Source organism: Glycine max, chromosome 8 (assembly GCF_000004515.6).
Source record: "Glycine max cultivar Williams 82 chromosome 8, Glycine_max_v4.0, whole genome shotgun sequence".
NCBI lineage: Eukaryota > Viridiplantae > Streptophyta > Magnoliopsida > Fabales > Fabaceae > Glycine > Glycine max.
The window spans coordinates 4,187,916-4,203,055 of NC_038244.2; the positions used below are offsets into that span (position 1 = coordinate 4,187,916).

At 34.8% G+C, this 15,140-nt stretch overlaps 2 protein-coding genes across 3 annotated transcripts; one reads left to right on the top strand and one right to left on the bottom strand.

Moving 5' to 3' along the window:
• Positions 1-1,182: 1,182 nt before the first annotated feature.
• Positions 1,183-7,589, top strand: LOC100786059 (translocon at the outer membrane of chloroplasts 64). Of its 2 annotated transcripts, XR_005892521.1 has the most exons (14): positions 1,183-1,526; positions 1,616-1,768; positions 1,862-1,986; positions 2,605-2,730; positions 3,070-3,252; positions 3,429-3,573; positions 3,809-3,977; positions 4,444-4,578; positions 4,771-4,971; positions 5,772-5,899; positions 5,971-6,022; positions 6,476-6,545; positions 7,195-7,339; positions 7,426-7,589. XR_005892521.1 is itself a non-coding variant. In XM_003530912.5 (13 exons), exons 1-13 carry the CDS (start codon positions 1,321-1,323, stop codon positions 7,275-7,277), a joined length of 1,776 nt encoding a protein of 591 aa, XP_003530960.1. In that variant the 5' UTR covers positions 1,183-1,320; the 3' UTR covers positions 7,278-7,589. The 2 variants fall into 2 exon arrangements, 1 of the variants encoding a protein (XP_003530960.1); XM_003530912.5 differs by having other exon boundaries at positions 7,195-7,589.
• Positions 7,590-11,512: 3,923 nt separating this feature from the next.
• Positions 11,513-13,618, bottom strand: LOC100798949 (uncharacterized). The gene is made up of 5 exons (XM_003532495.4): positions 13,187-13,618; positions 13,021-13,125; positions 12,855-12,920; positions 12,404-12,485; positions 11,513-12,287 (listed from the first exon to the last, which is right to left on the bottom strand). Exons 1-5 carry the CDS (start codon positions 13,580-13,582, stop codon positions 11,791-11,793), a joined length of 1,146 nt encoding a protein of 381 aa, XP_003532543.1. The 5' UTR covers positions 13,583-13,618; the 3' UTR covers positions 11,513-11,790.
• Positions 13,619-15,140: the final 1,522 nt, after the last annotated feature.

Below are 15,140 nucleotides of genomic sequence, written 5' to 3' on the forward strand. Positions count from 1 at the left end.
ATTAAACAAAACTGAATAGATTATTGAATGATAATTAATATATAATTGATGATTAATAATGATGTCATATTTATTTAAACTTTAAAATATAAATACAATCACAAACATATGAAATAATAATTTTTAAGCAAATAATTAAAAAGAAATTAAGGAGGTGTATTTAATTAGGATTTTAAAAGATTTTTCTTTTGTAAAATAATATAAATAATTTTTGTGTCATTCAATCAAGATTATTAATATTTTTTATAAACAATATTTAAAAGTATATAAATTTTGATGATTCTTTCTTAGGATGAATTTTAATTGAATTTCATGAAACTTTTTAGTTGAAAATACACATCAAACAATCCAATCCAAACTCTTTGAGATTTTATAAAACTTTTTTCTTTTCTTTCCTTACCAATTGACATGCTTTTCTTTCTCATCGTAAGTAATTTTTTATCTCTTTGTTAAAAGTGGTAAATATTTATAACTTTTTTTTACTATTCAGATTCATGAATATATCCTGTAATATGAGAGATTTCCACAATTCTTCAAATTTGAGACATCTTGATTATATGTTTATCTTAATGAACATGAAATTTGGGACATCTTGATTATATGTTTATCTTAATGAACATGAGAAATTGACTTATGTATAAATGATTTTTTTGGTACATAGGTTGGTATATCTACACAGACTTCAAATAATCATTGACATATTTTTTGTTTGATGGGGTCATTATTTTAAGAATGACTACAAATATTCATAGTAATGATAGAAATTGTAATATATAATTTTTAAACAATTAATATGATTGATGATTGATGGAGAATGAATCTATTGTGTTTATAAATATATTAGAAGAAATGAATTTTTTATATAATGAATTTAAGATTTTGTATAATATGAATTTTATTTAAAATGTTAGATGAGAAAAATTTATAGATCTTTATTAATAATTTTGAATATTTTTATACAAATTTATAATGTTCTTTCAAATCTTAAGAATGTAAATCATAAAATTTTAAATTTAATAAGTCTTTAAAAAAATAAATTAAAATAAATTATATTATTACAAATTATTTTGAGATACAATTTTTTTTATGATAAAATAATCTAATACACCCCTAAGTTAAAACATTTTTAATTAAATAAATGTTACGATAATGAATGAGAATATATATTGAAAGTTTTGTCGAGGGGAGACGAGTAGAAGAAGGATATAGTCATAGAGTCACAGAAGAGGCGGCGAGTGTTGGGTTGAGAATCCTATCTTGTTCGTCTTTCTCGTCTTCTTTCTTTTCTTTTGTTTTTCTTGTGGATGTGAAACAGAATCTATGACGAGTCAATCGGCGAAGAACCTATTGGTTTTGTTGGGGCTGGGTTTAGCTGGAATAGTTCTAATCACCAGAAAGCTCAAGAAGTCTGTCAGAAAGGATTTGGGGGCTTTCATTGAGAAGCTTCAGCTGCTTCCTCCTCCCCAGCCTGCTCCTCCCAAGGCTCCCCATCCCCTCACCGCACTCACCTTCGCACTTTCCGACCTGTCTGTAACCTAACCTAACCTAATATCTTTCTCTATTCATTCTTCTTCTTCCTAATAATAATATCATCATCGCTGTTTTTACCTACCAGATTTGACATCGAAGGACACGTGTCGACTTTCGGGCATCCGGAGTGGGCTCGGACTCACGAACCCGCTTCTTCCACTGCTCCTGCTGTTTCCGCTCTCGTCGAAGGAGGTGCTACCTGCGTTGCAACTACCGTTCTCGATGACTTAGCTCTAGGGTTCGTTCTTTTTTCTTCTTTCCTATCAATCTCAATACAACTCTTCCCCTTGTTGCTATTTCCTCATTTATTTATTTATTTATTTATTTTCAGTATTGGCGGTGAAAATAAGCATTATGGAACGCCCACCAACCCTGCTGTTCCTGCTCGAGTACCTGGTGGCTCCTCTAGTGGTGCTGCTGTCGCCGTTGCTGCCGATTTCGTTGACTTTGCACTGGGTCAGCCACCTTCTTCATTCATCACTCTAAAGACATTCTTCATAACCATTTAAGTATATATCTTTTTTTCCGTTAAGTAACTGTTGGGCGTTAGGAAATTATTTTGGACACTTCTTTTGCAATCAACAAATGCCATCTTTCTTTTCTTTCCTCTATTCTCTTATCTGGCATCCTAACAGCAACTAAATACTAAAATTGTCTTTCTGGTAATTCTGGAGGGTTATGCATTCATATGATGTAATGGAGTCATTTTCCTCCAGGGTTGGCTCTTTTCATGTCTGTATTCTGTTATGTACATTTTCCTCCAAAAGTATAGGCATGATCTCAGTTTTTTGTTTAAATTAATTCAGACCATAACACATAAAGTGATAAAGGTGTTCAGAGCAATATTTAAAATCCAGCCATTTAATTGTTTAACTATGTCAACAGCACACTTTGGTTCATTGTTTTTCTATTATGTACATTTGTCTTGCCACGTCCCTGTAAAATATTTCAGTTTTAATGACCATAGTGTTATTTTATTTTATATATATTTGCATATTTATAATTTTTGTTTTATTGTCTCTGCATGCTGATATGTGAAAATGTTTGATACTATTGCACCATCATGTACAACAGGTATTGATACAGTTGGCGGGGTTAGAGTACCTGCTGGATTTTGTGGCATTCTAGGATTTCGACCTTCACATGGTGCTGTTTCTCATTTGGGAATCATACCTATTTCAACAAGTCTGGACACTGTTGGTATGGATGATTCAATTATTTAATGCGGTTTGATTTATGAGCTTTTGGGTTCAAGTGGCTGTTGAATTTGTTTATTGTGAATCATACCTATTATTTAGGGCCTATTTTTTTTTTTTTAAATATTTCTCAGTAAGATCTTAATTATAAGTTATTTTGAACACAAGTTAAGCTAATCCAAATACACTTCAAGAAGAGGAAAAATAGATGTTCTCTTAAAATTGTTTTACATTGAAACATTTTTGTATAGATGCTGGCGCTGTCTTAGTTTTTGTGTATGGATGCTATTACTACACCATCTGCTGCATTTACAATCTCTTAACTCTGAAATTCCCTTTTCAGGTTGGTTTGCAAAGGATCCCAATATATTGCGTCGAGTTGGCCATATACTTTTACAAGCACCATTTGCAATGCAACGCAGTCCTCGGCAAATAGTTATAGCTGATGATTGTTTTCAGCATATAAATGTTCCTCTTGACAGGAGTTCTCAAGTGGTGGTCAAAACCACTGAGAAGCTTTTTGGAAGTATGTCCTTTTTCTGAGTTTTTTTCTTCTTTCTTTTTTGCTCTTTAATATGATCCTTTTTGTTTCAATCATTATTAAAAGCTATTGCCTCATTGTGTGTTTCTCTGTGTTTGTACCACTACTTTATTCATGAAATTGCACTCCATTAAATTTTGTTCAACGTCAATTGTCTTCAGGGCAAGTATTGAAGCATATAAATCTTGGGGACTATTTAAGTTCTAGAGTTCCAAGCTTGAAGGGGTGCTCTGGACAGAAAACAAATGGTGAAGTGAAAGCTTCCGCATTAAAATTACTTGCCAACATTATGCAATCCCTACAAAGGTTAATTGAATTCTTTTCGATCTGTCATTTGGTTATTTTTTCTTTGGAATTGTTTTACATACACAGCAGCTTTGCTACTAATGTTTGATCTAACCACAGCTTAGCCATATCATAACTTCTGATTTCAATTATTATTCCTCATTATGGGTTTGCATAGTTAATATTTGTTGTGTTATGACTGTCTATTGGAAGTCTTCAATTATATAGTGACTATTTTCTGAATCTATTTGTGCAGGCATGAATTCAGACTTAAACATGATGAGTGGATGAACACAGTAAAACCTGAACTTCATCCTGGTGTTTCGGCACAATTGCATGAAAAATTCGAGGTATCTGATGCAGAGATTGAAAACTCTAAATCTGTTAGAAGTGAGATGTGTGCTGCTGTAAATTCACTTTTGAAGGTAATGGTTTGACACCATTTTGCTTCCTACTTTACTTTCCTCAAGTCCTTATTTAATGACAATCTTTGTGCTATCGCTGTTGAACTTGACTTGCATCTCCTAAAGCATTTAATCTTATCTTATATATTGTATAATAATTTTTGCTAATGGAGTTTTATAGTATAACTAAATTCTTAATGGATGGAGTTTCTATAATTTTTGCTTACTAAAAATAAGTGAATAATATATTTGCAGACTAAGAGAGTGCATAGTTGGAGGATTTCAATATGTGATTAATCAAGAGTTATAAGCTATGCTGAAAATTAAAAAACTTATGGTTAATGGAACATTGGTATTGATGGGTAGAAACACTATTTCTGAAAATACTATTTCTATATATATACATTTATGTATGAAAACTATATTCTGAAATTGTGATAAATGAGACATAATTATGCTGAGTTTATTAATTTTTTATGCTTTCAAGGACGAAGGAATTTTGGTTATCCCCACTGTAGCTGATCCTCCTCCAAAATTAGGTGGGAAGGAGATCCTATCAGAGGATTATCAGAGTCGTGCATTTAGTCTGTTAAGTATTGCTAGCATATCAGGTTGTTGTCAGGTGAAATTCTCTCCATAAAACTTGCATAAGGTTATCTATATTTTCTTTTTACTAAAGATTATTTCCTAAATCAGCAGTACACTTAGGCTGTTTGGTTTTTATTGGTATAGAATTTAACCTTTAAAAACCTAGTGGGAAAAAAAGCTTCTGTTATCCATCTTTCATTCATATTTTCTTGATATATCTTTTCAGGTCTCAATACCATTAGGATTTTATGACAAGTATCCTGTTTCGGTGTCCTTGATAGCTAGGCATGGTGGTGATCGATTTTTACTTGACACACTACAGACTGTGTATACAACTCTCCAAGAACAGGCTGATATTGCTTCCAAAAGCAAATCATCTGGAAATGCTGTCAGTAAGGAGCAATCTGCTGAAATTGCCAAAGAGAAGGTCTGACATCAACAATAAATTATGCACTTAATCTGCTTTTGATTATAATTGTGCAATATGATTGGCATGGTTTTACTTCTAAAACACCATTGATTTTGAAAACTGATTGTTATAAACCACAATTTATTTTTCATTTACATTTTTTTTGAAAGGCTTCCATTTACATTATTTGAACTTGTTATAAACCACAAATTATTTTGATAGTCCCCAATTTTGTCCATTGTTTGAGGTTTAACTATCTATTCTAATGGAGGTTGAATTGTATTGTGTAATCTTTGCTAAACCGTTACCGGTGAAGCTGCAGCCATCATAAAACTTGTATATTTTATGTTCATGTCATTATTTTTTACAAGTTCTCTGTGTTATATTAAAAAAATATAGCACCAATTTTGTCCCTTAAGTATGATCTTCTTTCTTAAGTAGTTCCTAAAGTAATAAAACTATATAAGCAATACCTCAAGTATTGAATATCCATCAGTTTAGTTCTCAAGTTGATGTATTTAAGTAAAGTTCAGGGACCAGTTCGAAGGGTTTTCTTTATATTTGAGAGACTACTTGGCATAATTTCCAATACTCGGGGAATTACTCATTTTAGTAAAGTTCAGGAACCAGTTTGAAGGGTTTTTTTAACATTTGGGAGACTACTTGGCATAATTTCCAATACTTGGGGAATTACTTATGTAGTTTTTTTTAAAGGGAATGCTTGAAGGATGTAATTTTGGTCATTTAATTCTCAGTTTTGCACGTGCTTTTATCCTCAACACTCTTTTTTTCTATTGGTTTGTCACTTACTGATTCAGGGAAACCAAGCCTATAAAGATAAGCAGTGGCAAAAAGCCATTGGATTTTATACAGAAGCTATCAAACTCTGTGGTGACAATGCAACATATTATAGTAACAGGGCTCAAGCGTATCTAGGACTTGGAAGGTAGTATTTTGTTCTTGCTACTTGTTAAAATTGTCTTGCAAGCATCTTGATTGTTGTCTCTGTTGATCCAGTTATCTTCAAGCTGTGGAGGATTGTACAAAAGCAATTAGTCTTGACAAAAAGGTAACTTTCTTCATAGAACGTTTTGCTTAGAAGTCTATGTATTTTGCCATCATACACTGACAAAAGCTTGTCTTCATTCCAATAACGTACGGGTGTTGCAAATCAGGGCTTTGTAATTGAATCACCAAGTACTATTCTTTGGCATACTAAAAATAAAATTGTTTTGCAAAATTACTAACATTTTGAGTTGTATAATTGGGTGCATCAGTTTACATCCGTGGATTTATAAACCTTCTCTACTTGGCTCTTGCAAGAATAATAAAATAAGGCACAAAAGAGAAAGAGGGTCTTAATGGGATGAAGCAGGAAAAAGATGCTTCATACTATTGTGTAATCTGTGGACTATTTGATGTACTATCAAGTTTGTTCATATTCCTGCTTATTGTATGTTTCCTTGAATGGGATGATCACAAGCTTTTACAGTAACATTCCTTTGTTATCTGTTTTACCCAGAATGTGAAGGCCTATTTTCGTAGAGGTACAGCTAGAGAGATGCTAGGTTACTACAAGGAAGCAATTGATGGTAAGATCTTATCATTTCACTAAGAAAATTGAGGAATGTCAATGAGCAATTTCTAGTATTATTTACAAAAAAGCTATCAACAAACCAACAAACCACTAGTGTGGTCAACCACACATTTCCGTTTTGTTAGAGTCATGCACGAATTTATCTTTTCTATAAGTTCTCCAATATATATATATATATATATAACTTGAAGTGACTTTGGGTCTATTGTTTCCTATTTTTAAAACTATCTTCTGTTTTTGAAAATAAAATAAAAAACACAAAAAAAAATCTTTCAAAACAACTTGAAAACTGTTTTTAAAAAAGCATTTTTTTCAGTTTTTAAAATAAAAAACCAGGACATCTGTCAGTTTTTTTAGTTATATTAAATAGTGTTTAAAAAAAAAAAAGCAATGAAACACACTCCTAGTCACACACTGGGTATATTAAGAATTAAATTTGTCCCAATGCCCATATATACTTTGATTTCTGGTTTGTGCTTTATTTGTGCACTAAGATTGGACTGTTCTCAGTGTATATAGTATGAAATTTTTTGTGATGAAATTTGGGTTGTTCTTTCTAATTAAACAAGTACATATTAACGGGGTTCATCTTTTTATATTATTATTTTTCTTAAGTGTTTGCTAACAAAGGTCTTGCTTTGCAGATTTTAAACATGCCCTTGTACTTGAGCCAACCAACAAAAGGGCAGCTTCAGCTGCTGAAAGGTTGAGGAAGCTATTCCAGTAGATACATAATTGTTGCACGAGATATCCTATATAATGGCTGCAAAATGCTATTCGTTGGTGCTGGTGACCTATACACACTCAGACGATTAATGAGTTTCTAGTTACAATAATTACTTACGTAAGAGTAATCCGACATGTGATTTCTGCAGAATGATAATGATTCTTTTGTACTTGGAGGCAATGGCAATTTTTAGACGTGGGAAGCATGTATTGTACCAACCTTTCTTCAGGTTTTCTGTGACAAAAGTTAATTGTTATTGCCAGAATGAGTCCCAATTTTGCTTGAGGTAAATATATTCGGATTGTAATGTCAGTCAAGTGAGGCGGTTCTTTATGACTATAGCTCGGTATTCAACTGTTTTTCTTTTAAAGTAGATTGTACTTCACAGTTTTATAATTTGTGCCTAGTGGAAGTACTTCATTTGTTAGTGCTTAAAGTCAAGTGAGGCGCATGCTCATGACTTTAGCTGTGCATTTTTCTTAAAAATAGATCGTATTTCACTGCCCTTTTATTCTTTTGCGCAGTTGAAGAAGTATTTCATTCTTTAGTGCTGTTGTTACTTACAACTGACTTGTAAGAAGCTAGAGGCGCTGAATTTGTTTCCAAGTGCTTATTATTAATTATTGAGCCCCCAGCGGGTTAAAAAGGGATGAACAACCTTGCAAGAATGCAATGCAAAAGTTAAGTTGTGTCACGAAACGTAAGTACTATTTTTCTTTCTGTAGACTCAAAATAAACATTTAGGAGAAATGAAAAAAAAAATAAGAATAAAGAGTAGAAAAATGACATAAAAGTTCTTTTAATATGAAAGGTAAAAATCATGGGATCAAGTCAATAACTTCATTATTAAAAGTAAGATTATGATGACTCTTTCAATATAAGAGGATATCTTTCAATCCCGTCTAATAAGCATGATTTACAATTTCTTTTAATTCTTATCAAGTGATGAAAATTAGAACTCTTTCTCATTATTACTCTTGCTTTGCTTCTCTTTGGATGAGATGTTCTAACTTTTCACAAGCCTTCCTATTTATACGAAAGTGGTGTGATTTTCTTCAAAAGTGAGTGGTGGATGCCAATAAATGAGTTACATTTACAAAGTTTATTGTAACTTCAATCTTCACTTTCCTAAATGGAATGTGTAAGTCTCAAGGTCAAAGAAATCAATTTCAAGCCCTTGGAAAGTGCTTCACAATTTTCTATGCATGCCTTGAAATATGCTCTTCAATTTTCTATGTATTTGAATTTGCATGTTTACTAGAATGCGAACCAACCTTAATTATGGAGGAGTTTCCAACAAATCTCCCTCTTTCGATATAATTTGTTTACACCACTATACTAGCACCTTGACACCAGTCTTCAACCTTCTTGGTTGATATTATCTTGGTCATCATATCAGACCAATTAAAGTCTCTATGAATTTTCTCTAACTTTAATTTCTTCTCATTTAACACTTCTCGTATTCAATGATAACAGATGCTAATGTGTTTGGAGTGTGAATGGAACATGGGGTTCTTGGCTAAGTGGATGGCACTTTGATCATCACAATTTACCACATAATCGTCTTAATCATGTCCTAACCCATTTAAGAATATCTTCATCCATAAAATTTCTTTGAATGCTACAACCGCTACAATATATTATGTTTCAATGGTTGATAATGCAACACACTTTTGAAGTTTTGATTGTCAAGGCACAACTCTCCCTATAAAAGTAATTAGATATCTGGATGTAGACTTTCTAGAATCCACATATCCTGCCATATCCACGTCTATATATCCAAGAAGCATTAAATCTCCATTGCCAAAGCATAAGTACCTTTTTGGCAGTTCCTCTAAGGTACCTTAGTATCCACTTCATAACGTTCCAATGCTCTTTTCCTAGATTTCATAAGAATCTGCTCACGATTCCTACAACATAGGCAATGTCTGGTTATGTGCGGATCATTGCATACATAAGGCTAGCCACAACAGACAAATAGGGCACCTTGCTCATCTCTTCTTTTTCTTCATTCTTTGGACATCATATCTTGCTTAATTTGAAATGTCCAAGAAGAGGAGCATGCACTGGTTTGACATTATGCATGTTGAACCCTTCAAGAACCTTCTCAATGTAGTCCTTTTGAGATATCCAGAGCATTCTTCTAGATCGATATCTAGTGATCTTCATTCCAAGAATCTTCTTTACTAGACTTAAATCTTTCATGGTAAAAGATTTGCTTAATGCCTTCTTGAGAGCATCGATCTTCATTTTATTTTTGCCAACAATCAACATATCATTAACATACAAGAGTATGATGGACTCACCATTCTTGTAGTTCTTCACAAACTCACAATGGTTTGCGGAGGTCTTTATGAAATTATGATGGGCCATAAAGAGATCAAACTTCTTATACCATTGTCTTGGAGCTTATTTTAAACCATAAAGACTTTTCTTTAGGCGGAACACTAAGTGTTCTTTCCCTGGTTCTGTAAAACCTTGTGGTAGCTCCATATAAATTTCTTCCTCTAAGTCTCCATGTAAGAATGTTGTTTTGACATCAAGCTGCTCAACCTCCAAAGTCTTGTTTTGTAGCTAGACAAAGAATTGCTCTAATGGATGTCATCTTCACCGCTAGTGAGAAAATTTCTTCAAAATCAATGTCTTTCTTCTAGTTACATCCTTTCACCACAATGCGAGCTTTGTACCTTGGGTTTGGGTTGTTCTCTTCATTCTTGAGTTTGAACACCCTCTTGTTTCTTAATGTTTTTCTTCCTTCTGGTAACTCTACTAGATTATATGTTTTGATTTTCAATCAAGGACTACATTTCTTCTTTCATGGCTTGCATCCATTTTTCCTTATCGTCTATCTTAATGGATTTTTGGAAACTTTGAGGTTCCCCATCATTAGTGAGATTGACATATTCATCAGAGAAATAGCTCCTTGATGGTTGTCCAACTCTTGTTGATAGCCTCACTTGGGATTTATCTCCCGTCTGGATAGTCTCCATTGTTGATTCTTCCATCTTATGAGTTGGATGCTCCGTCTGACTCTACTTTATCTGGTTAGGTTGTTCTATCTGAGGAGGTTGCTTCATCTTATTGATTTCTATCATTTAATGGGTTTTGCCTCTTTTAGAAGAGTCTCTCCCCTTGAGTTTCTCACTATAGGCTTTGGCTTCTCAGATAGTTGGATATCATGTAATGTCTAATCTCTTCGAAGAACACCATCTCTACTTCGAACAATCTTCTTATTTATAGGATCCCATAGTTTGAATCCAAGTTCATCTCTTGGTGAACCAAGGTATATGCACTCCTTTTCCTTTGCCTTAGCGTCAAACTTTACTCTTTCAACTCTTCACAAGTCTTCCTATTTATAGGAGAGGGGTCTGACTTCCTTCAAAAGTGAGTGGTGAATGTCAATAATGAGTTACATTCACAAAACTCCTTGTAACTCCAATCTTCACTTTTCTAAGTGGAGTGAGTAAGTCTCAAGGTCGAAAAAATCAATTCTAAACTCTTGGAAAATGCTCCAAAACTTTCTGTGCATGCATTGGAATGTACTCTTCAATTTCCTATGTATTTGAATTTGCATGTTTACTTAGAATATAAACCAATCTTAATTATGGAGAAATTTCCAATAAATTGTGTCAATCTATAGAAAGTAATGACCTTCAATGGATATTCATCGGAATTGGAAAAAAAATGTGATTCCTCTCCCTTTGCATAAAAAATTTGTTAGTGCAAACCTATTGGAAAATCTAATGCATGTCACTTTGTATTGAATCATGAATGCTAGAAATATTCAGACTATAAGTCCTTAATAAGGCCTCCTTTAGAAGCAACTTCGTTTACTCACATTAATCTAAGTGAATCATAATGTAACGATTCTTTAGACTAATAACATAGAGAACATGATCAATTTTGCCGTTGCTTGTATTGGCTTCAGACGTGGCGGAAAATTTTAGGGTATGGTGGGTAATGGCCTAAGGGGTGAGTAACTAGTATCATTAAAAACCAATGATAGTTGATTAATTTTTTTTTTGCAGAAGTTTAGGATATATAACCTCACAGATCACTGCCGTAACTAGTCCATAAATATTAATTTTTTAAAAAAAAACGATGTTGAGAAGTCAGGTTTAGAGGAACCACTTCTCAACGTGAAAAGAAAAAAAAAATAGAAAAACGCAGGTGAAAAATTGGGGTTAGGGGAGTCAACTTGTCAACATACACAAATAAAGTGGTAGATTGGGAAATAATGGAGGAGATATGGTATTTGGGGAAATAAAGTTTGGTTGCGGTAGATGCGAAAAAGTCTAACATTGGCAGGCAAAAAAAATCAAAAGCCAGTAACATTCCTATCATGGCATTAGAGAGGAGCCAGTTCTTAACCATGAATGTATTCCTGCAAATATTTACTAAACGCATGTACCTTTAAAATGCAAAAATCTGCACCATCAAAGTGTATGAAAACCAAGCATATATCAGCATCCTCTTGACTTATGCTTTGCTTTGACTAATCGAAATTGTCATATCAATCAAATGCTAAAAGCTCATCCAGCTGTTCCTCTGTCCAATGTGGGAACGAACATTTTTTATTTACCATCTGCGTCTGTCTTTCAAAGTGATTCTCCATCCCAGTTTTTTCACCATGAGATGTAGGAATTGAGTTTGTTGCAGAACTATTGCCTTGAGCAATCCGTGCTAGAATGTCTCCTCCTTCATCCAATTTAGGGGGGTTGGGTTGATCTTCCACCTCACTTTCAAGCTCACCACCACAGTTTACTTTCACAGGTCCAGCATTATCCAGACTCAATGATAAGTTCTCTCCTTCTGAAACAGTTTCTCGGTTTTGATCGTTTCCATTATCACTGCGAAAGCTCGTTGAAGCCAAAACTTCACTCCTCTGCCTGTCACTATCTGCTACTTGTCTAAAGCTTGAATCAAACCTGAGATTAGACATGATTCCTTCGGTTCTTTCCAGTGGCAGAGAGAATGTACTGCCTGGTGTCAATAACCTTTCATGTCTTTCTGTTGCAAAAAAGTCAAACAATGAATTTCCCAAGAACTCAGTATTGTCAATTAGGCATAAAAATTGTGCCTGGAAAGAACTAATAAAAGAACTTGATTCATATATGTGCACATACCCATACTAGGTGTAGTGCGTATCACTGGGCATGCAGGATATGTTAGTTGTTGTGATGGAGGTCCACTGTCCTTGGGAAATACCTGTGTAACATATTAACAAGCTATGGACACGCAACTCTCAAGTATCAAAAGTAAACATATATAGCAAAGGAATTTTACATTATCATCTAATTATAAATTAGTATATATAGTAAGTTTATTTTTTACTTTTACAACAAGTAACTTGGAAGACATAACTAGTATAATTTTTTATTGATTTATACTATCTAATGCATAGAAATTAAACTCAATGATAAAAAATAGTCTAAAAACATTTGTATGCTGATAAAGCCTAGAAATGAAACGCTATAAATAAATGACATAGACAATGGAATGGAATTGATTAAACAATTGCGGGTAAGATGAAAATCATGAAATGCAAAACAGAGATCAGCCCATGGCATGGCATACCTTGACAATGTTGTGCAATGTTATGTTGAGATAACGGGTATTGCGATTGGGAGAGAACACAGCAACCTGTGTAAAGTAAATAATTAAATTTAAGCAAGAAAGAAGTGTGAGAGTGCGACACAAACAAACAGTAACCCTAAAGCGTAGAGTGAAGTAAGAGAAAGACCTTTTGGAGAATTAAAACTGAACCAACAGTTAAAATTTCCTTCCTAAGATCTGGATGTGAAAAAACTTTGCGATGGACAGTGGCAGTAAGAGTGGCTGTAGGATCCTGAAAAGATAAACCAATGAATTTGCAAATCACATCAAATCACAGTTGCAGTTAGTAATACCTTGAGGTTAACCGTGATGTCTCCGAAACCATTGGGAGTGGAGGATTTGACAAGGGCCACGATCAACGGTACTCTCTCAGTCTCGGCGTTGTTCTGGATTGAGCTCAACGGAGTGCCGTGTGCCACGTCATCATCACCACCCTGCAAGTGCACGAATTGGAGGGCACAGAGCCAGGGATTGGTGTTGAAATCGCGGTCACTTTGGCGCTCAACTCGCTTTAGAAATTCTTGAGTGGAGAGGGGGTCATGGTGGCGCCGGTTCCTCATCACGGCCTGGACGGCGCCGGCAGGACCGGGAATGAGGGAAGAGGAATCGGAATTAGAGTTGCAAGGGCGGAGGAAGGCGGAGAGATTGGTGTCATCCACGTCAAGTGCTTCCCAGGGTTCCAAATCCATCACGCTCGATCGCGCGGGAACTCCTTCCTTCGTTACTTTTTCTTCTCTTCAATTGGGCTTTTCATCTCATCATGGGTTAGGCCCAATTCTCAACCTCCCCATCATTTAGGGCTGATGCTAGGTGCACCCAGCATTATTACTAGTGCACCCAGCACTTAATACGAAAAGTAAAAAATATCTCTTTGTATTTTTTTTAAAAAAATTGTGCAGCAGTCTTTTCTTATTCCGCCATTTTGCTTCTCCCTCTCCTTCTTCCGTGCTTTCCTGCAAGCTGCCTCTTCTTCTTCCGTGAGCCCCCCTCCCTGCTTCATCCACGAGCTGCTTTTTCTTCCGCAAGCCTCCCTCCTTACTTCATCTGCGAGCTGCTTCTTCTTCTTCCGTGAGGCTCCCTCCCTGCTTCATCCGCGAGGTCGTTGTTCTTCTTCCGTGAGGTGCCTCTTCGTCCTTCCTGTGAGTGCCTCTTGTTCTTCCGTTCTTCCGCGAGCTTCTGTTGTTCCGTTCTTCATCGAGGTAAGCCTAATGTCCCTTTTCTTGTGTCATTCTGCTTCCATGTATCCTTGGCATAGTCAATAAACATTGACCAAGATGAACAAACCATTTCAAACTTCTTCAGCCACTCATCAAACTGTTGCTTTGAAGGACAATCAACAAGAGTTCCCCAGACATCCATGACATACTCTCAAACATTTCTTTGACCAATTAACGATTTACATTTGGCTTTCACATTCTTGTTTATGTGAAAGCTGCACAACAAATTTGTACACTCAGGGAATACAATTTTCACTGCATTTATCAATGTCTTAAAAATATACCTCAGAAGCGTTCTAAAGCCCAAACCACATTATTAAGACGTTCACCCTCCAGATATGCAAAACCGACAGAGAATGTCATCCCAGTTGGTGTTACCCCAACAAAATCGAGCAGTAAGAGTCTGTACCTATTTTTTTTTGTAGGTACTGTTTATCAAAAACACCAAATTACATACGTTGACTAACTTCACTGCATCAGGGTGACACCAAAAGATATCACGAACCACATCTTCATCCTTTAATCTGTGTCAATGAATATACTGATTCTGTTCAATAAGCTTAATTAGATGTTACATTTCAATATCACTTCTTCTTATGGAAGAACGGTATGCACTTCTTGCATTGTATATTTGTTTGATGGTCGTACAACTATTGGCATTGTGCTCCTTCAGAGTTAGCATAATGTTTCTTGGTTTGACCATTGACTTCGTCATATCAGCAATAAGTGTCATTTCAGCTTTAGCCAATCGCCCAACATATGGATGTCCAACTAATGACTTGACCAATTCATGATTATGAATCTCACACATCAACTTCACCATCCAACCTTGTCCTCCAACCACTAGTTTGCCACGAAGCTTGAAGCGACACCCACATTTCCTAGTCTCAATATCTCTTCTAACAAATTCTTTCTTCCTACACCTATATTCGTCATTCCTTTCACAACCAATTAACACAAACAAAGTCCTTCCTCTACTACCAGTGTTTGTGTCAAATCTTATAATCACCGCCACAAATTCATTTTCATG